The 24,499-nt window shown below is 52.2% G+C and overlaps 1 protein-coding gene across 1 annotated transcript in view; it reads left to right on the forward strand.

Moving 5' to 3' along the window:
- LOC116968225 (microtubule-associated protein 1A-like) overlaps positions 1–24,499 on the forward strand; it is a 101,832-nt gene that overhangs the window by 72,865 nt on the left and 4,468 nt on the right. The window contains exons 3-6 of the mRNA XM_033014904.1: positions 4,703–4,785; positions 6,279–6,419; positions 8,330–17,600; positions 23,099–23,331. Coding sequence (XP_032870795.1) covers positions 4,703–4,785; positions 6,279–6,419; positions 8,330–17,600; positions 23,099–23,331 — 9,728 coding nt within the window. The remainder of the gene's footprint in view (positions 1–4,702; positions 4,786–6,278; positions 6,420–8,329; positions 17,601–23,098; positions 23,332–24,499) is intronic.

Here is a 24,499-nt window from a genome sequence, read left to right on the forward strand (position 1 = left end):
GTCCAGACCCAGAACATCGTACGTCCATTTCCCTCCGCAGATGCTGGCTGATCCGCTGAGCTCCTCCACAACTGATGATTATTGTTTAAGAAGGAACTGCAGATGCTGGAAAGATCAAAGGTAGATAAAAAATGCTGGAGAAACTCAGCGGGTGAGGCGGCATCTATGGAGCGAAGGAATAGGTGACGTTTCGGGTGACCCGAAACGTCACCTATTCCTTCGCTCCACAGATGCTGCTTCACCCAAGATTCAAGAGAGTTTATTGTCATGTTTCCCTGATAGGACAATGAAATTCTGGTCGCTACTGGATGGTCACATTTTTTCAGCGACATGCTGCGAATATGACTATGACAGGTGCTGGCAAATCGCGTGTGGGACAGGCCCTTTAGTTTAGTTTAGAGATACAGGTGGGACATTCTCTTCCATCGCCATAGACACAGAATGCTGGAGTCACTCAGCGGGATAGGCAGCATCTCTGGAGAGAAGGAATAGGTGACGTTTCGGGTCAGGACCTAACCCACCAAGTCCAGCGATCCTCCAGGACGCTAGTTCCATCCGACACGTCTTTGGAGTGTGGGAGGAAACCGGGAGAAAACCCACGCGGTCACGGTGAGAACGTGCAAACTCTGTGCAGACAGCACTGGCGTAGTCAGGATTGTACCCGGGTCTCTGGCGCTGTAAGGCACCGTGCTCCACCGTGCTGCCCCAAACAGTTGTTGGTCTCACCGACGACATGTGCAGCTGCTGTTCCCTGTAACAGGTGGCTGTTTGAAAGCAGGACCATATCCCCGCTCCCACCCCCCACCCCCCGCCTGACTGACCAGTTGCTCCCCAGAGTGTTTGAGCTGCATCTCTAGCGAGGGCTTAAACAGGATTAGTGACGGCAAGCCGTTGCAATTCACATCACACCTCGCACTCGCTGGACAGAAATCGCCAGGATTGCCAGCGGCCAAGAGGAGGGGGGAGGGGAGTGGGGAGGGAGGAGAGGAGAGGGGTGGGAGAGGGGTGAGGGGGAGGAGAGGGGTGGGATCGAGGGGAGGGAGAGGGGAGGGTGGGGGAGAGGGTGGGGGAGAGGAGGGAGAGGGGAGGGGAGGAGAGGAGAGGGAGAGGGGAGGGGTGGGGAGCGAGGGGAGGGGAGGGGGAGGAGAGGGGGGGGAGAGGGGAGGGAGAGGGGAGGGGTGGGGAGTGGGGAGGGGGGAGGAGAGGGGGGGGAGGAGGGGAGGGGGAGGAGAGGCGGGGGGAGAGGGGAGGGAGAGGGGAGGGGTGGGGAGAGGAGAGGGAGAGGGGAGGGGTGGGGAGAGGGGAGGGGGAGGAGAGGGGTGGGGAGAGGGGAGGGGGGAGGAGAGGGGTGGGGAGAGGGGAGGGAGAGGGGAGGGGGGAGGAGAGGGGTGGGGAGAGGGGAGGGGAGAGGGAGGGGGGAGGAGAGGGGTGGGGAGAGGGGAGGAGAGAGGAGAGGGGTGGGGGAGAGGGGAGGGGAGGAGAGGGGTGGGGAGAGGGGAGGGGGAGGAGAGGAGAGAGGAGAGGGGTGGGGGTGAGGAAAGGGGTGAGGAGAGGAGAGGAGCTCCACTCAGCGAGCGGTGAGCTGCTCTCTCCTGCTGCTTGTGCAGGCGACTGCCACTCACTGAGGGGGTAGAGGTCGGTCCCTATGGAGCAAAGGACAACATTTCACCAGGGATGAGGAAGCAGGCCCTGACACACGCACAAACTGATCTTTGTATTCCGACAACCCGCTGAGATTTTTGAGTATTGTTCGGCATCTAAGTCCAGCCTTAAATAAAGTAAGTGCTGGTTTTTCCCCCTATGTTGAGCAGGTGGTTTAATTTAGACTTTAGAGGCTCAGCATGGCAGAGCTAGCGTGGACAGCCAGGACAATGTATTCTAGGGTGGAAATGTCGGAGACTAGTGGGCATAGCTTGAAAGTGAGAGGGGGCAAACTATAAAGGAGCTGTGTGGCACATTTTATTATACAGAGGGGGGTGAGTGCCTTGAAACAGACTGCCAGTGATGGTAAATGTGATATGATGTTTAAGAGGCTTTTAGATAGGCTTTTGAATATGCAGGGAATGGAAGGATATGGACCATGTGTAGGTGGAGGCGATTAGTTTAACTTGGTGCCATGTACAGCATAGCCATTGTGGGCCGAAGGGCCTGTTACTATGCTGTGCTGTTCTATATGTGTTTATTCATTTTAAGTGTTCTCTGCCTCAGAGGGCGGTGGAGGCAGGTTCTCTGGATGCTTTCAAGAGAGAGCTAGATAGGGCTCTTAAAAATAGTGGAGTCACGGGATATGGGGAGAAGGCAGGAATGGGGTACTGATTGGGGATGATCAGCCATGATCACATTGAATGGCGGTGCAGGCTCGAAGGGCCGAATGGCCTACTCCTGCACCTATTGTCTATTGTCTATTGTCTCTCCACTCTATCCCGAAAAGTTCACTCCTTTGAAAAACAATTGTCCTCCATTGCATCTTTAGTTTAGAGATATAGTCGAGACCTTCGGCCCATCGAGTCCGTGCCGACCAGCGATCCATGCACACCAGCACTATCCTACACACTAGGGACAATTTGCAATTTTTACCAATGCCAAATGAACCTACAAACCTGCATGTCCTTGGAGTGTGGGAGGAAACCAGAGCTCCTGGAGAAAACCCTCGCGGGTCACGGGGAGAACGTACAAACTCCGTACAGACAGCGCTCGTGGTGAAGATCGAACCCAGGTCTCTGGCGCTGTAAGGCAGCAACTCTACCGCTGCGCCTCCGTGCCACCCACAGTGCGATGTATAAACCAGTGTTATGGCGTAAAGCAAGGGCTGTCTAGTACTGCTCTTCGCATGAATGCAGCGGCCTCTCGGTGAGACTGGGACAGATTCTGTGCCAGGCTGAGTTCCCATTCCAAACCAAGTTTTTTTGTTGGTTTACACTTGGCACCACACTGCTGGGACACACCTTTCATGTTCTGTGTAGGAAGGAGCTGCAGATGCTGGTTTACATTGAAGATAGACACAGAAAGCTGGTGTAACTCAGCGGGACAGGCAGCGTCTCTGGAGAAAAGGAATGGGTGATGTTTCGGGTCAGGCAGAAAAAGAGACACGACCCAAAACGTCACCCATTCTTTCTCTCTGGAGATGCTGCCTGTCCTGCTGAGTTACTCCAGCTTTTGTGTCTTAAGTCCGATCAAAGATAGTCCTAGGGTCCCCGATGAGGTAGATTGTAGGATGATGTAGATGATTTCGATTAGAAGGATTTGGGACATGCGTGAGCAAATGAGGATAGAGATCTTAGATGGAACATCTTGGTCAATGTGGACATGTTTTGGCTGAAGGGCCCATGTCTGTGCTGTCTGTGCTCGATTACAAGGTTTAATAGTCCACACGCTCACCTCAGCGTCTGCGAAGGTCTCGATGAATCTTTGCAAGGTGTACGTCCCAGCCTGTAGTATCAGGTCTCCTCCGTGTTCTGTCATTTGTCCGCGCAGAATCAGGAGTTTGTGCTGGGACGGCTCGGTCACGAGAGGGTGAACCTGAAACGGGAACCGAGGACGTCAAATGTCACACGGAGAATCCAACCCCTCCCCACCAGCCCCTGCCCCCCACCCTAGTCTGAAGAAGGGCCTCGACCCAAAACGTCACCCATTCCTGGTGCTTCTGAATCAGTTCAAGGTTCAAGACCCTCTACCACTGCACCACTGTGCCGCCCCTTCTGGGAAGGTGTATGTGTGTGTGTGTGTGTGTGTATGTGTGTGTGTGTGTATGTGTGTGTGTGTGTGTGTGTGCGCGCAGTGTTGGGTACTACTGGACCAACATAGAGTTTAGACAGATGTAGACATGAGGAACTGCAGATGCTGGGATCCTGCATAGAAATCAAAGTGCTGGGGTAACTCAGCGGGTCAGGCAGCATCTCTGGAGGACATGGATAGGTAATGTTGGGGGTCAGGGCTGGTCTGAAGAAGTGTCCCAACCCAAATAATAGGCTATCCATACCCTCCAGAGATGCTGCCTGACCTGCTGAGTTACTCGAAGTAAAGTTTTGAGTTTAGTTTAGAGATACTGCATGTAAATGGGGCCTTCACCCCACTGAGTCCAAGCCGAGCATCGATCACTAGCTCTATATTATCCCACATTCTCATCCACTCCCTACACTCTGAGGGCAATTTACAGAGGGCCGATGAACCTACAAACGCACGTCTTCGGGACGTGGGAGGAAATCCCATGCAGTGCGTGCAATCTCCGTGCAGACGGCACCCAGGGCCAGGATCGAACCTGGGACTCTGGCGCTGTGAGGCAGCAGATGTGTCAGCTTTGGTTTGTGCGTGTGATTTACTGTTGCTGGACACACAACAGTTGGGGCCGAAGATGGGCACACGATGCTGGGGTAACTCAGCGGGACAGGCAGCCAGCATCTCCGGAGAGAAGGAATGGGTGACGTTTCGGGTCGAGACACTTCTTCTTGCGTATGGGCTTCTGCGTGCACAGCCTAAAGTTGTAAGACAACTTGTTCTGTTTGATCTTCTGTTTGTGCACGCCAGGTTGATTGCATTTGTTGAAACAGGGTGGACCACGTGAAGGTTGCAATCTCCCACCCCACCTTTCAGGTCGAGACCCCTTTTTGGCGTTGTGGCGTTTTGGTTTCACGGTCTATCTCAGAATGCCCACACTCTAACCTGATCTACAATCAATGTGTGTCCTTGTCTTGTCTTTCCCCAGGCCAGAAGACCCTCCACCACAGGAGTGATGAGCTGGAATCCGTGGTCCTGGTAAACCCCACAGAGCACACTGTCGCCTCTGAGGTAACTTCTCCCCCTCCCTCTCCCCTCCCTCTCGCCCCATCCTGTTCTGTTGTCGGTTTTCAAGAGTTAGATTTAGCTCTAAGGGCTAACGGAATCCAGGGAAATGGGGATAAGGCAGGAACGGGGTATTGATTCCGGATGATCAGCCATGATCATATTGAATGGCGGTGCTGGCTTGTAGGGCGGATTGGCCTACTCCTGCACCTATTGTCTATGGTCCTATGTTCCTATGTTCTTCCTGATAGACACTAAATGCTGGAGTAACTCAGCGGGACAGGCAGCATCTCTAGATAGATCTGAATCTGAATCAGACATCTGTCTGAAGAAGGGTCTCGACCCGAAACGTCACCCATTCCTTCTCTCCAGAGATGCTGCCTGTCCCGCTGAGTTACTCCAGCATTTTGTGTCTATCTCCGGTGTACACCAGCATCTGCAGTTCCTTCCTGATGATGCTTCCTGATGTCGGGTCGCCCTTCCTGTGGTTCAAGACATAGGTGGGATGAGCAGGGGTGATGCTGCAATCACTGAGACCCACATCCCATGAATTAATAATGAAAAAGAGAGACTCTATTTAATCTCAGTAGCTCAGTGGCAATTGTAGCATCTCATTATGTGGGAGAGCACATCACATGGCCTCAAACTAGAACAGAGATGAGGATGGGCTCGAAGGGCCGAATGGCCTACTCCTGCACCTATTTTCTATGTTTTCCATGAATTTCTTTAGCCAGAGGATGGTGAATCTGTGGAGTTCATTGCCACAGACGGCTGTGGAGGCCAAGTCAATGGGTATTTTTAATGCAGAGATTTCTAGGTCCTTCATTAGTATGGGCATCTAAGGTTACGGGTAGAAGACAGGAGAATGGGGTTGAAAGGGAAAGGTAGATCTGCCACGACTGTATGGAGGAGCAGACTCGATGGGCCGAATGGCCTAATTCTGCTAATTTAAGGAAGGACATTCTTGCTATTGAGAGAGTGCAGAGTAGGTTCATCAGGTAAATTTCCGGGACGGCGGGACTGACATATGATGAAAGAATGGGTCGACTGGGCTTGTATTCACAGGAATTTAGACGGATGAGAGGGGATCTTATAGATACATTTAGCATTCTTAAGGGATTGGACAGGTTAGATGCAGGAAAAATTTTCCCGATGTTGTGGGAGTCCAGAACCAGGGGTCACAGTTTCAGAATAAGGGGTCGGCCATTTAGGACTTAGATGAGGAAAAACTTTTTTACACAGGGAGTTGTGAATCTGTGGAATTCTCTGCCACAGAACGCAGTGGAGGCCAAATCACGGAATGTATTCAGGAGAGAGTTAGATATAGCTCTTCGGGCTAACGGAATCAAGGGATATGGGGAGAAAGCAGGAACTGGGGGGGCACTGGTTTAGGATGATCAGCCATGATCATATTGAATGGTGGGGGGCAGGGGCTGGTGGGGAGGGGTTGGATTCTCCGCGTGATGTGTGACATGTGACGCCCCCGGTTCCCGTTTCAGGTTCACGCTCTCGTGACCGACTCGTCCCAGCACAAGCTCCTGATTCTGTGCGGACAAACGACAGAACACGGAGGAGACCTGATACTACAGACTGGGACGTACACCTTTCAAAGATTCGTCGAGACCTTCGCAGACGCTGAGGTGAGCGTGTGGGCTATTAAACCTTGTAATCGAGTCAGACAGCGCAGACATGGGCCCTTCAGCCAAAACATGCCCACATTGACCAAGATGTTCCATCTACGTTCTCTATCCCCATTTTCTCACTCATGTCCCAAATCCTTCTAATCTAAATCATCTAATCAGTGGTTCCCAACCTTTTTTAGCTCATGGCCCCCTTGGGATCTTTACATTTGTCTGTGCCCCCCCCCCCTGACATTATTAGCGGAAAAAAAGTACTTTAATATTATAATACCTTCCATATAAATATCAGTCTATTAATTGCACAAATATTCTCTTTTATTCTATTCCACAAACATCCAAAATTACATTTATTTAAATTTATTAGAACTGAAATTTAGGAGGCAACAGGGAGGTAGCTCTGTGGCCCCCCTTCATTGAACCTGTGGCCCCCTAAATCCCAACATTTTTCTGTGGCCCCTCTGAAATTTGCCATAGCCCCAGGTTGGGGACCACATGGCCTAGGTTGGGGATCACTGATCTACATCATCCTACAATCTACCTTATCGGGGACCCTCGGACTATCTTTGATCGGACTTAAGACACAAAAGCTGGAGTAACTCAGCGGGACAGGCAGCATCTCCAGAGAGAAGGGATAGGTGACTTTTCGTGTCTCTATTCTTCTTCAATCGGACCCGAAACGTCACCCATTACTTCTCTCTGTCCCGCTGAGTTACTCCAGCTTTTTGCGTCCATCTTCAGGGTCAACCAACATCTGCAGTTCCTTCCCACACATACGATCGGACTTTACTGGCTTTACCTTGCACGAAACATTATTCCCATATCATGTATCTGTACACCCACCCACTCGCCCACTCACCCACCCACTCGCCCACCCACCCGCCCGCCCACCCGCTCACCCACTCACTCGCCCACCCACTCGCCCACCACCCACCCACCCACCCACTCACTCACCCACCCACCCACCCACCCACCCACTCACTCACCCACCCACCCACCCACTCACTCAGAAAGGATCCCCAGCAAGTTCAATACCTCTCAGATCATAATATTGCAGAACGTGGAGGGTGGCTTAAAGATATTTAATTAATCCCACTCTTTTTATTTCCCCCGAGCCTTGTCATTATTTCCACTTAATTTGTAATCCAATTTCCTTTATTAAATCTGCTCACTGTCCTTTCCTGACATTTATTCCAGACTAAAGCAAGTCGCTATTTAAAATTGTATTTTATCAATTGGTTGTTAAAGAGCGAATGTGTCAAGCATTGCGTTTAATTACAGGTCCTTCCATCACTGACATTATCCTTGTCAGTCTTGCCCTGATGATCCCACGTGCAATCAGGAGGCCTGAAGTGGTGACCTATATACTGTGACTGGATGGTGCTTACAGTCAGAGTCATTGAGCTGTACAGCATGGACTCAGACCCTTCGGCCCACCTTGTCCATGCCGACCAAGTTGGGCATGTTAGGCTAGTCCCATTAGGCCCCATCTCAACCCTTCCTATCCATATATCTGTCCAAATATCCTCTCCCATCTGTCCAAAGTCGTAAATGTATCCACTTCTGTACAGCATGGACTCAGACCCTTCGGCCCACCTTGTCCATGCCCACCAAGTTGGACATGTTGGGCTAGTCCCAGTTGCCTGCATTTGGCCCCTATCTCAACTCTTCCTATCCATATATCTGTCCAAATATCCTTCAAAAGTCGTAGATGTATCCACTTCTGTACAGCAAGGGAACAGGCCCTTCAGCTCACTGTATCCATGCCGACCAAGTTGGCATTCTAGATTGGTCCTGTTTGTCTGCATTTGGTCCATTGCCCTCTAAACCCATCCATCCCATCCATAAACCAAACTATCCAACCTGTCTGATCTCTCCACTTGTCTGATGCTCTGTAATTGTCGTTACTTCAGGTGACGGAGCTGTTGAGCAGCGCTGAAGCCGAGTCCAAGGCTTGCATCACCATTTGCCACCCTGGCGAGGGGGACTGGAGCAACCTCAAGCAGCACAACCTCCAGGGATTCATCCACCTCAAGCTGAACCCAGCAGCCACACTGCCGGAGATGGATGGGGTCTCGGAGTTCACCGAGTACCTGACCGAGTCGGTGGAGGTCCCCTCACCCTTCGACCTGCTGGAACCCCCCACCTCGGGCGGCTTCCTCAAGCTGTCCAAGCCATGCTGCTACATCTTCCCCGGCGGCAGGGGGGACTCTGCCCTCTTCGCCGTCAACGGCTTCAACATCCTGGTGGACGGCGGCTCGGAGCGGCGGTCGTGCTTCTGGAAGCTGGTCCGCCACCTGGACAGGATCGACTCCATTCTCCTGACGCACATCGGGGCGGACAACCTGCCCGGCATTAACGGGCTGCTCCAGAGGAAGATCGCGGAGCAAGACGAGGAACAGTCGCAAGGCTCCACCACGTACAGCGACTGGATCAAGAACCTCATCTCCCCGGAGCTGGGAGTGGTCTTTTTCAACGTGCCCGAGAAACTAAAAATGCAGGAACCCTCTATGAAGGTCAAGCGGAGCATTGAAGAAGCTTGCCTGTCGCTACAGTACTTGACTAAGCTGGGAATCAAAGCCGAGCCCCTCAACAGAGTTGTCGGGGCTACTATTGACCCCATCTCACTCTTCCACAAAATGGGCGTTGGCCGATTGGACATGTACATCCTCAACCCAGTCAAAGACAGCAAGGAGATGCAGTTCCTGATGCAAAAGTGGGCAGGGAACAGCAAAGCCAAGACTGGCATCCTCCTGCCCAACGGCAAAGAGGGCGAGATTTCCGTCCCATATCTCACGTCCATCACGGCCCTGGTGGTGTGGCACCCTGCCAACCCTTCCGAGAAGATAGTCCGGGTCTTGTTCCCGGGCAACGCTCCGCAGAACAAGATCCTGGAAGGGCTGGAGAAGCTGAAGCACCTGGATTTCCTCAAGTATCCTGTGGCCACGCAGAAGGACCTGGCTGGAGGCATCACCCCGCCCGCGGTGAAGCAGACCAAAGTGCGGCAGAGAACCGACAGCAAGGAGAGCCTCAAGTCCTCGCCCAAGCCCGCCGCTCCCAAGGCAGCGAGGAAGGAGGAGGCAGCTGAAGAAACGACGGCAAAGCACCCGGAGGTTAAGACGGAGCCGTTGAGAGAGAACAAGTTGGAGAAGAAAGAAGAGAAGAAGGCAAAGTCGGAGGTGGAGAAAGCCGCGATGGACGCCATTAAAACGGAAAAGAAAAAACTGGCCAAGGAGAAGACAGTGAAGAAGCACGCCAAGGACAAGTTGGCAAAGTCGGAGGAGAAGAAGGACAAGGAGAAAAAAGAGATCAAAAAAGAAAAGAAGGAGGTGAAGAAAGAGGATGTGAAAAAAGAAGAGAAAAAGGAGGTTAAGAAAGATGAGAAGAAGAAAGAGGCCAAGAAGGAATCGAAGAAGCTGATCAAAGCGGACTTAAAGCCTTTCACTCCTGAAGTCAGGAAGACTCTACACAAAGCCAAGGCCCCAGGCAAGAAATCAGACCCGGCCAAAAGCAAAGTGGCTAAAGAGGCTGTGGAGGCAAAGAGTGAACCAAAGCTCGTCAAGAAGGTCCCGACAGAGTCCACCACTGTGCAGTTACAGGAGGAGAGGTCAGTCATGTCTTCGCCAGAGGATCTGTCCAAGGACTTTGAGCAGCTGCAGACTGAAGAGGCGGCCAAGGTCACAGAGCCCGCCCAACGTCCCGAGGCAGGGGAGATCGCCGCGGTGACAGCAGCAGAGGGGAGACCACCGGACCTGCCCGACGTTGGTCCTCACCAGGAGGAGACCCCTGAACCACCCACCTCCGACACCAAACCCTCTCCCGAACCTCCGGGCGAGGGGGTAATCCCACCAGCCGCGGAGGACATCCCACCTCTCGAGGTTCTCCAGCCCGAGTCTTCGATGGAGAAGGTTCTCGAAGACGAGGGTGCTGCGTTGGAGGAGTCTCTGGAAATGAGTGAGTTGGAAGAAAAGGTGGTGAGGACAGGGAAGGAAGATGAGGAAGGGTTTGCTCAGGATGGACTAGAAACCCCACGGGATGAAGTGGGCGAGGAATATCCGTCTGAAGAGCAGGTCGGACTTCCAGAAGGATCGGAAAAAGAGGTCGGACGGAAGGCAGAAGAGGAGGAAATGGAGAAATGTGAGAGATACATTGAATCAATGGAGACGAGGGAACAGAATGAGGACAGCGAGGGTGAAGAGGTGGTTGAGAAGGCAGAGCTGGAGGAAACAGTGGAAGGTGTTGATGAAGATAAGAAGGTGAAAGCCAAGGAAAAGGAAGACACACTCCACGATGAGCAAGAAGTCATTGCGAAACGAGATGAAGACTTACCTGAGCGCGATTCGCCCGCAGCTGAGGGGAAGCAAACTCCAACACCGGATGCCAAATTGGCGAAGACCAAGGAAGAGCCGATGCCAACGCCCGTGTTGCCCGCTCCTGGCGCGGTGGGCGAGCCCGTCTCCTACATCCAGGACGAGACCATCCCCGGCTATTCGGAGACGGAGCAAACGATTTCGGACGAGGAGATACACGACGAGCAAGAGGACCACATGTCCCACCTGAAGTACGAGGTGGACACTTACAACATCTCCGTGCCGGACGACACCAGGTCCTTCGATGCCGTCCACGGGATGAAGGAGATCAGAGCCATGGCGGCCAAGGGCTTTGTGAGGATGGAGCCCGAAATAGTGGTCTACCCCTCGGAGATGGCGGCGGCTCCGCTCGCTGAGGAGGAGCACATCTCCTCAGCGGCTTCAATCACCGAGTGCGATAAGATGTCTTCCTTCGCCACCTCCGTGGCCGAGGACCAGTCGGTGGCCTCGGTGACGGCGCCTCAGACCGAGGAGACGGGGAAGAGTTCCCTGATGCTGGATACCGTCAACAGCATGGCTTCCTCCAGGACAGAGGCCACCCAGGGCAGGGATTACATCCCGTCCGCGGGCACCATCTCCCCAACATCCTCGCTGGAGGAGGACAAGTACTTCAAGTCCCCGCCTTCCGAAGACTTCCGCCCCATTGCCGAGGCGGTTGCGAAGATGGGGGAATGGGAGGAAGAAGAAGAAGAGGAGGAGGATGATGAGGACCAGACGCCCAATGTTGAGATCCCCACCAAACTCAAAGAACAATACACAGCCATGTTCCCAGAAATGGGCACGCCGGCGCCCTTACTAGCAGCTGAGTTTACCGCTTACGACCAAACCACGGACCTTCAGGGCGTGGACAACAAGCCCAAGCATTCCTTGCACTTCGAGGATGACTTGCCGGATAGCAACGAGAAGTGTATCAGCCCCGACGAAAGCACGGTGAAAATGGCCTCGCCAACGCAGTCGGGACCCACCAGCGCCGGGCACACGCCGTTCCACCAATCGCCCGTCGAGGAGAGGACCGACTCCGTAGAGACGGAACTGGAGGACCAGGCTACACAGGAGGCTTCACTCTTCACCGAGGAGCCACTTCGAAGCGAAGATTTGTCAAGTTCTGGGCAAAGTCCACTTGGTGAGCTCCCACCCAAGCCTGTCTCCCAGGGCGAACTCGCCCTGCACTCTGACGTCTTCCAGCCTGGCCTGACTTCAAAAGAGGACATGATGCACTCTCCGGAGTTCCGAGCGATAGAGAAGATGGAGAAAGATGCACACGAAACGGAACACGCTGCAACTGAGAAGATGGAGAGGGACATTCAGGACTGGAAGCCTGCCCTGCCTAAGGCGGAGATACCCGAGGAGAAAGAGCCTGCCGCTGAAAAGGTTCGGGAAGAGTTCCTCAAGGAGAAAGAGGACATTGGAAAGATGGAAAAACCAGCAGAGAAATCTGCAACTCCTGAAGTCGTCCCAGCATCTAAACCCACAAAAGATGAGACGTTGTCTTTGGACGTTCTCAAGCAAGAACCAACATCTATCGAAAAGACGGTCAAAGAGGAAGCGTCCACCGTTCCCGATAAAATGACGAAAGAAAGTCCGGAGAAACAACCAGCGGCCGCTGAAATAGTCGAGCAAAAGGCGATCTCTCCTGACGAGGCAAAGAGCAAGGAGGAAGACCTGGGGAAGATCTCGCTTGACGTGGGAAAGAGTGAGAAAGTGAGAAGTGAGAAAGACGATTTGGACAAGAGACCTGGCGACGTTGGAAGCGTTGAACGAGAAATATCCGACAAGAAGTCCATCGACGATAATAAAGTCGAGCAGAAAGAATTGGAGAAGATCTCTCTCGATGTTGGAACTGGTGAGAAAGTGGAATTGAAGCACAAGGCTTTCGAAGATGAGCACATGGACAAAGATTTGCAGAGAAGAGCTGGAGATACTGACAAAATTCTTCACGAGGAATTGGAGAAAATGTCAACTGATGTTGGCAAGAGTAAGAAGGAAGAATTGAAGAAGGAAGAATCGGAAAAGGAAGTCTCCATTCACCATGGAGAGGAGGATAACGAGGAATTAAAGTCAACGCCTTTTGCCGTTGAACACCTGGAAAAGATTGACCATGAGGTGTCAGAGAAGACATCTATGGGTGCTGGAACATCCAAACCTGAGGAATTAGGAAAAATATCTATTGATTTTGGAAAGAGTGAGAAAGAGGATATGGAAAAGGCACCTGGATATGTCGGAAAGGTTGAACAAGGAATACAGGAGAAGTCTATTAATGACGGTAAAACTGAAGACAAGGAAATGAAACAGATGTCCATGGATATCGGAAAGACTGAGAAGACAGAAAATGGGAAGAAGGATTTGGAAAAGATACCTGGAGGTGTTGTGAAGATTGAAGAAGAGGCAGCAGTGAAGAAGCCTATTGGTGATGGAAAGATAGAATGTGAAGAGTTAGAGAAGGTTCCTGTGGATGTTGGCAAGATGGGGAAAGAGGATTTGGTAAAGGGAACTGAAGGTGTTGGGACAGTTGCACAAGAGACACCAGTGAAGAAGTCTAGCGATGATACTAAGATGGAAGACAAGCATTCGGAGAAAATCTCTTTAGATGTTGACACGACTGAGAAAGTGGGAAGTGAGAAAGAAGACTTGAAAAAAAGCCCTGGAGTTGTGGAAAAAACTGAACAGGAGGTCATGGAGAAGAAAACCATTGGCGATACTAAGATCGAACACAAGGCATTGGAGAAGACCTGTCCGGCTGTTGGAAGGATTGAACAGGAGGAGCTGGAACAGGAATCGTTCGATGTTGACAAGGTATCGAAACAGGACGTGGTGGCTGAAACGGGAAAGAAAGTTGAGGACGTTGAAAAGATGGATAAGGAACTTCCAGAGAAAAATGCTGAAGGGAAGGAAAAGGGCATCTTCCCGTCAAAGCCTCCAGATGTGCTGGAAAGTGGCATCGTGGCTTCTGGGGAAATGGGACAAGATCCAGAAAAGAGACCTGCGGATGTGGAGAAGACGGAAAAGTTTGTACTGGAAATTGAACGGACAACCGGAAAAGTGGACAAGGACATAGAGCAAAAGGTTTCCGTGGAATCGAAGGACATGCAAGAGAAACTGCAATCTATCACCCAGAAAATCTCCAGTGGTGATTCGGAACAGGGCTATGCAGCAACTGAAGATGTCCATTTTACATGTGGATACTTGCCAATTGTTACACCAGGTACATACCTCATTGAGATAGAAGACAAATTAAAAGATCAAGCAGAAAAAATAGCCGAGGCAATCTATTCATCCGAAGATGAAGATCTATCTGATATTATAGAGCTGATGCCAATCACAGGGAAGTTCTCAAAGCCAATAGACGAAGAAGAACTTTCAAAGCAACCGATCTCTAAAGACATGACCCCAGCTGACAGTAAGGGCGTGGAGTTAAAAGAGACCAACTTGTTGCCATCTCTGTATCCAACGTGCGAGCCTGTGGCAGATGTTTCCACGGGTGGAATGACGCCGAAGGAACAAGTAACGGATGAAGCAGTGCCGGAAGGCATCGCCGCAAAACTACACACGGGGGAACCCCCACACACCAGCCCCACTGGGGAGCGAGTGTCCCCTTCAGAGACAGATGTGCGTTCCAGATGTGCGGTGATCGCCGACACACAACCTCCGGTCGATTACAGCAAATGGGATCCATCTTCCTACCAGTATTACTTGCAAGAGGATACCAAAGTTACCACTGCTCTGTCCCAAACGCCATCTCCAGAAGACCTGCCGAGTGAGATATTTATGGCCGAGGATCGGCTAGCCGGGAGCAAAGACAAGGAGACGGGCAGTGAGGCCAAGTATTCTTACTACACAGAGGAGTGGAAGGAGTCTACTGGCGGGGCTGACTATTCTTGGAGCGTTCCTGCCTCCGATGGTGCCTTTGACAAAGCCTCGGAGTCAAAGCCTTTGGCCGCGACTTCCCCACATCCAGAGGACTCGTGGACCGCAGCGAAGTCCACGCTCCCTGCCGACACCACCACAGTGGGGACAATTCTCAGCACATCCAAAGAATCAGCTGGAGAGGAGGACGTAAAGAAGTTGGGGGAAATCCCGAGAGAAGAGGGGAGGACATCTCAAGAACGTGCGTACCTTCCACCAGAGGGGAGTGTGCCCACTGACGTACTGAGAGAAAGCACGGCCCTGACTTATGGGAAGGTCTTCACGTCTGATGAACACATCTTCAGCCGGTCGACTCCTTCTCCGACCGAAGAACAAGACGTTCCTCTCACTCAGCTGGACTACCACGCTGCGATCTTCTCCGAGGCTAAGTGGAGCGGCACTGGGCTTCACACCGAGGACTCCCACACCTCCGTGAGGAAAGGATATTCCTCGACGGAGGGGTACAAGGACCTCGACGCTGGGATGAAGGCGTTTACTTGCGCCGAGGTGGACAAGACAAGCACGGTCTCGGGCCTCGAGGACCTCAGCGAGCCACAGAAGGAGGTTGAGCCTCGGGGCTTCCACCACCTATCGCGGCAGCTGGACTCACCGTTCGAGGTGGCGTGGGAGGCCAAGGAGACCGAGAGAGAACCTTCCCTCCGCATGTCACCAATAGAGAAGGAGCCCTCCTGGTCCGGCGCCCATTGTCCCGAACCCACGACACATGCGACACCTGCTGAGCAGGAAGCAAGGACAACGGGATTCTCCGAATTCCCAGAACCTCCCACGACTCTCCCCCCGACCTACAGAGATGTCTTGGCCACCTCTACGTGGTCGGACGCCAAGGGCAAGGAGCATTCTGGAGCGACACTGGAGCACAGCTTGGGCGAAGATATCCAGGCAGACTCCCTCAGCCCCGTCTCACCGGATGGAAGGAAGACGTCGAGTCTCAGCAGCCCCGAGTCCAAAGACAGCCTGTCGCCCTCGCTACCCTACGCGGTGGCACCGCGGCCAGACGCCAACGTGTTTGGGATCGGCGCGGCCAGGCAGAACGAGCCCGACTCCAACATCCTGAGCTACTACGAGAAGGAGGTGGAGGAGAGCAGCAGCGACTCGGAGCTGGAGAAAGGCGCCAAGGAAAAGTCGGAGAAGGAATCACCGGCGGGGCAGTGGGACACGGGGAAAGCTCCGAGCCTCGGAGTGCGAGCGGGAGCAGAGGGGCGAGCACGCACAATGTCTCCGTGCCCGGAGCAGTGGCTGGAGGAGAGACCTCGGGAGCAGAGCCCGGCCAAATGGGAGACGGACCACACCTCGCCCGGCCAGGTCGAGCGCGACCTCCCTTGTCCCACTGATCACAAGGACGTTCTGCACTATGGACTTGATTACCCCTGCAGGAGAGAGGAGGAGATGGCCTCCACCACCGGGGAGAGGTCTACCATGGGTCAATTGGGGGGCACTGGGAGAGAGGAGGAGCAGAGACCCAGCAAAGACACGCACCTCGAGGGGCTGGTCAAGCTGCCATTCCCTGACTCGGACGTCCCGACCCAGGACGTCCCACGAACCACTGCCCAACCAGAGCACATTGACCACTCCTTCACCACCAAGGAGGCCGAGCCCTCTGGTGCTCAGTTTAAATACTCTTCCCACAGCGAGGAGAGAACGTTTGCCGCCCCTCTCCCACCCGAGGCCACGGGGGTGAAGGACGAATATTTGGAAGTATCTCAACAAGGGGCACCTACCCCCGGCTCCGCCCACGAACTCACGACCTGCCCGCAAGGAGCAGCGCCCGATGTCCAGGGTGGTCCGGAGATCCGACCCGTGGGGCAAGAAGCGGCCGCGGGGACGTTCCCCTCCCTGACCACCGGCCCCCCAGCTGCCGCCCCGGCGCGGAGTCTGGTCGAGGTTTCGCCGCTGGTTCCTGCCGACGAGGCACCGAGCCAGGCAGCCGAGACGGAAGAGCCGGGCCAGGCCCCCGCCGAGCACAGCCCAGGCTACCTTTGCGACATTGAAGACTCCACCTTGTCCTGCAGGGTCGAGTGTCAAAGGTCGGCCCCCAAACCCGAAGGAGAAGGGACGGGGACAGCTGCCGAGGGGGTGAAGGCGGTATCGGGGACAGAGGAGCCTCAGGCATCGGGTGTTGCCGCGGAGACCACACCGGCTGCCCGGCCTTCTTCGATCTCCTCGTCAGAGCGGGGCTCACCCTGGCCCTCCAAGGACGACCTGTCACCCTCCTTCATCAACCCCAGCCCCCAGCCGGAGTTGGAAGAGGGGGCGGTGGAAGGGAGCGGCCCCCAGAGCCGACCTCGGGCGCCCAGGCACCCGCGGGGGGCTCAGGACAGCCCACCCACCTCCGGCAGCGAGTCCCCCCCCCTCAACTCTGACTCCGACGTGCCCCCCGAGACAGAGGACTGCCCCTCCATCACGGCCGAGGCGCCCATCGACTCGGACGAAGAAGGAGACGTCCTGCCCGTCGACAAGAACAGCGGCCCCGGCCCGGACCCCCTGCCCGCCCCGGCCGCCGACCCCCAGCCGCTCCCCCCTCGCCCAGATGTCTGCATGGTGGACCCCGAGGTGCTGGGCCTCGAACCGGTCAAGCCGCTGAAGAAGGAGTTGAAGGACAAGGCCAAGGGCGCCCGCAAAACGGCCAAGTCCAAGGCCGCCTCGCCGGGCCGCAAGCTGGACCCCAAGACCAAGCACCCTGCCAAGCCTGCCTCGCCCAAGGACGCCAGCGAGAGGTCCCCCAAAGCAGCCTCCACCAAGAAGAAGGAGAAGGAGGCAGCGGAGAAACCCAGCCGGGCCTCCAGGGCCAGCGAGACCCAGGCATCACGGGCCGAGGACAGGGATGACATCTCCAGGTCCAGCCAACCCACCCTAGGCAAAGCCCTGGTCAACGGCATCAAGCCTTCCTCAGGTAAGGACCTGGCGGGTGCAACACGAGTTGGAGTCTATACTCGGATCTTCCTTACGGTCAAAGTACTCCACGCGGTCATGGTGGGTGAGGTCTTGGCCATCAACTCTCAAAGAGTGTGAGTGGCTCAGTGGTAGAGTTGCTGCCTTGCAGCGCCAGAGACCAGGTTCGATCCTGACCACGGGTGCTGTCTGTACGGAGTTTGCACGTTCTCCCTGTGATCGTGTAGATTTTCTCCAGGTGCTCCCGTTTCCTCCCGCACAGGTTTGTAGGTTAATTGGCTTTGGTGGAATTACAAATTACAAATTGCCCCTTGTGTGTAGGATAGTGCTAGTATACAGGTTGAATGCTGGTCGGCACGGAGGTTCTTGGTTTCTTGGTCCTCCAAAATATTCCAAATGGAATTTAAACTGGAGGTGGTACCTCATGGTGGTACTCCATCTCCACCCTCCCCCACACCTCTCTCCCCCTATCCTCTCTCCTCCCCCTCTCCATCTCCCTCTCCTCACCCCTCACCCTCTCCTCCCTCTCCTCCTCCCACCCCCATCCCTCTCTCCCCCACCCCCCTTCCCTCTCTACCGCACCCCCTTCCCTCTCTCCCTCCGCCCCTTCCCCCTACCCCTCTGTCCCTCTTCCACCACTCCCCCTACCCCTCCCTCCCCACTCTTCCACTTCTCTCCCACTTATCCCACCCCTCTCCCTCTCCCTCCCCCTCTCTCTCCCCCTCCCTCCCCTCTCACCCCCCACCCTTTCCCCTACCCCTCTGTCCCTCTTCCACCACTCCCCCTACCCCTCTACCCCTCCCTCCCTACCCACTCTTCCGCTTCTCTCCCCCCCTCCCACTCTCCCTCCCCACTCTCTCCCCCCCACCCCTCCGTTTCCTGTTTCCGCGCTATATCTCTAAAGTTTAAAGTCCTTTACCGCATGCCATGTTATCTGCTTGTGTTGTTATTTTCAGGGAGCTATGGCCTGAGATCACGAGACCCTTAACAGCATTAATGTACAGAGGGTCGTGGTATCAAAGTCCATAACTCCCAGAAAGCAGCAACACGATTAGATAACATGTTAAAGAAGGCGAATGGTATACTTGCCTTCATCTGTCCGGATTGGAGTTTAAGACTCCTTAAGTAACATTGCATCAGTGTAAAACTTTTGTTAGACTGCATTTTGTATACACATAGATTTCAAACCATATTTTTGGACCCTTTAGAAGAAGCAATGAATATTAAGGCTGATTCACAAAAACTAATATCATACTTTTATAATAATATATTATATAGAGAATTACCCTCAACAGAAGCACTAAGAGAAGATTGGGAACATGAGCTAATGATAAAGATCTCGAAGGATAGATGGGAAAAGTATCTGATGAATACACATAATTGTTCTATTAATGCAAGACATAATTTAATTCAATTCATATTATTACATAGACTATATTATTCAAAAACGAGGTTGAATAAATTTTATCCAAACGTCTCTCCCAGATGCGATAAATGTTTGTTTCAAAACGCTAATATAACACATTCATTTGTAGGATGTACAAAGTTGAATACATTTTGGAGCGATATATTTGATATATTTACAAAGCTTTTCAAGTCCACAATAGAACCTAAAACAGAATGGATTATATTTGGAATAATAGTAGAAGATATCAATTTAAATAAAGACCAAAACGTTTTTTTTAATTATGGGTTAATAATTGGAAAGAAATTGATACTTAAATTTTGGAAAAATACAACCATACCAACTGTTAAAATGTGGATTAGGAATATGATGGACATAGCACGCCTTGAAGAAATGACACTCCGACTAATAGATAAATATGACCAATTCTTAAGGAGTTGGTCTCCTTTCATCGACTTTTTGGAATCATGTGTTGCAGCGGTACTGTAAAGATTGCTGATTTCAGTTCATGCCGCGGATAGATCTACATCTCCGAATAAAGATCTGAAAATTTCTCTTTTAAGGGGCCTTCTCTCCTATTTCTACTTTCCACTTTTACTTTTTTTTATATACACACTTCACGTTTTTCTATTCTCTACCATTTATTTTTCCTCTTTTTCCCCTTTCTATCGTTTTCTTTTTCTTGTCTTGCTTACTTCCTTCTCAAAACATAAAACTAGAGGTTGTACATGGAATGGATTACGGTATGACATAGTTGGCACCTAAAATTAGGTTCCACTGTACTGTTTTGTACTGTATTAACTTCTAATAAAATAAACAAAACAAAACAAACAAAAAAGCACCGCCATTCAATGTGATCATGGCTGATCATCCCCAATCAGAACCCCGTTCCTGCCTTCTCCCCATATTCCCTGACTCCGCTATTTTTAAGAGCCCTATCTAGCTCTCTCTTGAAAGCATCCAGAGAACCTGCCTCCACCGGCAGAGAATTCCACAGACTCGCCACTCTCTATGAGAAAAAGTTTTTCCTCGTCTCCATTCTAAATGGCTTATTCCTTATTCTTAAACTGTGGCCCCTGGTTCTGGACTCCCCCAACATCGGGAACATGTTTCCTGCCTCTAGCGTGTCCAAACCCTTAACAATCTTATATGTTTCAATGAGATCTCCTCTCATCCTTCTAAACTCCAGAGTTTACAAGCCCAGCTGCTCCATTCTCTCAGCATATGACAGTCCCACCATCCCGGGAATTAACCTTGTAAACCTACGCTGCACTCCCTCAATAGCAAGAATGTCCTTCCTCAAATTAGGGGACCAAAACTGCACATAATACTCCAGGTGTGGCCTCACTAGGGCTCTGTACAACTGCAGAAGGACCTCTTTGCTCCTATATTCTATTCCTCTTGTTATAAACATAGAAACATAGAAATTAGGTGCAGGAGTAGGCCATTCAGCCCTTCGAGCCTGCACCGCCATTCAATATGATCATGGCTGATCATCTAACTCAGTATCCTGTACCTGCCTACTCTTCATACCCCCTGATCCCTTTAGCCACAAGGGCCACATCTAACTCCCTCTTAAATATAGCTAATGAACTGGCCTCAACTACATTCTGTGGCAGAGAATTCCAGAGATTCACCACTCTCTGTGTGAAAAATAAAGGCCAACATGCCATTCGCTTTCTTCACTGCCTGCTGTACCTGAATGCTTACTTTCATAGACTGATGTACAAGGACCCCCAGATCCCGTTGTACTTCCCCTTTTCCCAACTTGACGCCATTTAGATAGTAGAGGCTTAGGAGATGGTGCAGAAGACATTCTCCAGGAGGCTGCCAGCCTCAGGAGGGTATTAGCTAATAGGTGATGTTTGACCCGAAACGTCACCTATTCCTTTGCTCCATAGACGCTGCTCACCCGCTGAGTTTCTCCAGCATTTTTGTCTACCTTCGATTTTTCCAGCATCTGCAGTTCTGTCTTAAACATAATATATGGGTGATGTTTCGGGTCGAGACCATTCTTCAGTCCCTTCGAGTCTCGACCCGAAACGTCACCCATTCCTTCTCTCCAGGGATGCTGCCTGTCCCGCTGAGTTACTCCAGCATTTTATGTGCCTATCTTCAGTCACAGTGAGGGGTTGGCCAGACTTGGATTGATTTCTCTGGAACGCTGAAGGTTGAGGGGAGACCTGATAGAAATATACGAGGTTACGAGAGGCGTAGATAGGATACAGTCAGAACCTTTATCCAAAGGATGGATATACCAAATTTAAAAAAGGGTCGAGTTTTGAGGTGAGAGGAAGTTGCAGGACAAGTTCGTTTAGGTGAGTGCCTGGAACGTGTTGCCAGGTTGGTGGTGGAGGCTGATACAACAGTGAAATTTAAGGTGACTTTCCATCTGAAGAAGGGTCTCGACCCGAAACGTCACCCATTCCTTCTCTCCAGAGATGCTGCCTGTCCCGCTGAGTTACTCCAGCACTTTGTGGGGGGTTTTCGGAGCATCTGCAGTTCCTTCCTGAACAAGTTGACTCATGTGAGTCAAGAGTGTTTTATCGTCATATGCCCCGAAACGGAACAATGACATTCTTACTTACAGCAGCACAACAGCCATGTATCACCAGTGGAGATCAGGTAAACACAAACATCATCTTGCTCATTCTTAAACTGCGACAAGCGCCCATTGTACCATTTATCTGTTGCAGACTCTGCCTGACATCTCTCTTTGTTTGGACAGTGTGATGAAACAATTGTGTCTGTCCCCACTCAGAACTGGGCTAAAACAGCAACCTATCTCCCCACACTGGTCAGATGTCCCACAAACACTGCCTCTGGCTCAGCACCCCGTCCAATATACTTATTTTTCAAAGCACGCGTTGCTGTCTTTTGAAAAAAAAAAGTCCTTTGTTCAGGGGAGTCGGCACGGACTCGTGGCCGTGTTGAAGTGAAAGGAAGCCCTCTGCAATAGCACTTCCCACACACAGAGACAGCCTGAGATCTTTAACCCTCTTTCCCCTCAAGAAGCACGTGGACTCCTAGAGTCAAGTGGGGTTAAGACCGACTTGTTATGATGCTTCAAAGATGGAGTTGACAGCCTGTCCCACTTGGCTGTCATTTACGTGACAGGCCAGTAGTGACTGACGCGGGACGGTCCCGCACGACATCATGCGTCCGCACAGCCGTCTGGAGCGTGGGATGTCATTTGAAGATGGACACAAAATGCTGGAGTAACTCAGCGGGACCGGCAGCATCTCTGGAGAGAAAGGATGGGTGATGTTTCGGGTCCAGACCCTTCTTCAGACCCGAAACGTCACCCAGAGATGCTGCCGGTCCCGCTGAGTTACTCCAGCATTTTGTGTCTATCTTCAATTGTCTTGGCCCCGCTCAGGGAGTAGGAGTGGGGGCGGATCTGGAGCCGTGAGCCCCAGGCCGAGCTCGGCGATCGTTTGCCTGCTTCTGCTTCTGCTGCTGTTGGAGGTGAGACGTTGCGTTGAGTCAGGGTCTTGGGCCTGTCCCACTTTGGCCGTCAGTTACGCAACAGTCCACACTCCTCCACGCCACTCCATGCGCCCGTCCCGTGCTGCCCACACGCTAGCAGGTCGCGTAAATGGCGCGCGAATGACGGCCAAGTGGGACAGACCCTTTACACTGGGCCAAATGGCCACCTCTTCTGGGATGGGACCATAGAATAGTTAGTTTAGTTTAGAGATACAGCGCGGAAACAGGTCCCTTCGGCCCACCGAGCCCGCACCGACCAGCGATCCCCGCACATTAACACCACCTTACATGCACTAGGCACGATTTACAGTTATACCAAGTTATTTAACCTACAAACCTGTACGTCTTTGGAGTGTGGGAGGAAGCTGGAGATCTCGGAGAAAACCCACGTGGGTCATGGGAAGATCATACAAACTCCGTACAGACAGCGCCCATAGTTAGGGTTGAACCCGGGTCTGTGAGGCAGCAACTCTACCGCTGCACCACCGTGCCCAGAGGCGGGTGGGGGTGCGAGAGGAGACACAAACTGTGCCACCGTTGCTCTCTCCCTCGTCGGCGCGGAGTCCGTGGGTCACGTTGGCGCTAACCTCTGCCTCTCTCACCAGCTGGCGGCAGTACGAAGACCAGCTCTGGCGTGCCCGCTGGTCCGCCCGTCTACGTGGATCTGGCCTACATCCCCAACCACTGCAGCGGCAAGAACGTGGACCAGGAGTTCTTCAAACGTGTCCGCTCCTCCTACTATGTGGTGAGCGGCAACGACCCTGGAAGCGGGGAGCCAAGCCGAGCCGTGCTGGACGCGCTGTTGGACGGCAAGTCCCAATGGGGGAATAACCTTCAGGTACCTACCTAGCCCGGCATCGACCTGGTCTATTGTTACACACGTGACAACAAACCCAGCTGGACTTTAGAGAAATCAATACTCATACTGCTGGGTTGTAAGCTGCCCAAGCGAAATATGTGTAGGAAGGAACTGCAGATGCTGGTTTAAGCCGAAGAAAGACACAAAATGCTGGAGTAGCTCAGCGGGAGCGGCCGCATCTCAGGAGAGAAGGAATGGGTGACGTTTTGGGTCTGAAGACTGAAGAAGGGTCTCGACCCAAAATGTCACCCATTCCTTCTCTCCAGGGATGCTGCCTGTCCCGCTGAGTTACTCCAGCTTTTTGTGCCTTTCAAGCAATCTTTGAGGTACTTATGAGAAGATGGGCTCATCAGACCTTGCCACCTATTTAGTTTAGTTTAGTTTATTGTCACGTGTATTGAGGTACAGTGAAAAGCTGTTCATTGCATGCTAACCAGTCAGCAGAAAGACAATACATGATTGCAATCAATCCGTTACAGTGTACAGATACATGATAAGGGAATAACGTTTAGTGCAAGGTAATGCCAATAAAGTCCGATCAAGGATAGTCCAAGGGACATCGAAGAGGTAGATAGTAGTACAACACTGCTCTCTGGTTGTGGTAGGATGATTCAGTTGCCTGATAACAGCTGGGAAGAAACTGTCCCTGAATCTGGAGGTGTGCGTTTTCATACTTCTGTACCTCTTGCCAGAGGGGAGAAGAGGGAGTGATGGGGGTGAGACTGGTCCTTGCCGGTGTGTAGATGGAGTCAATAGAAGGGAGGTTGGTTTGTGTGATGCCCTGGGCTGTGTCCACAATTCGCTGCAATGTAAGTAAGTCAGTAAGTTTATTGGCCAAGTATTCACATACAAGGAATTTGCCTTGGTGCTCCGCCCACAAGTAACAACATGACATACAGTGACAGTTCCGAATGACTCAGAAAACACTAAACATTAATAATAATAAAACATTAATGATAAAACACCATTGATCAAACATGTGAACCAACAAAATACCAGATCAAAAGGAGGCTACAGATTTTTGGCTGTTGAGTAGAGCAACTACTCGTGGATAAAAACTGTTTTTATGTCTGGCTGTGGCAGCTTTGACAGTCCGGAGTCGCCTTCCAGAGGGAAGTGATTCAAAGAGTTTGTGGCCAGGGTGAGA

The sequence above is a fragment of the Amblyraja radiata genome, chromosome X (assembly GCF_010909765.2).
Source record: "Amblyraja radiata isolate CabotCenter1 chromosome X, sAmbRad1.1.pri, whole genome shotgun sequence".
NCBI classification, from domain to species: Eukaryota; Metazoa; Chordata; class Chondrichthyes; order Rajiformes; family Rajidae; genus Amblyraja; species Amblyraja radiata.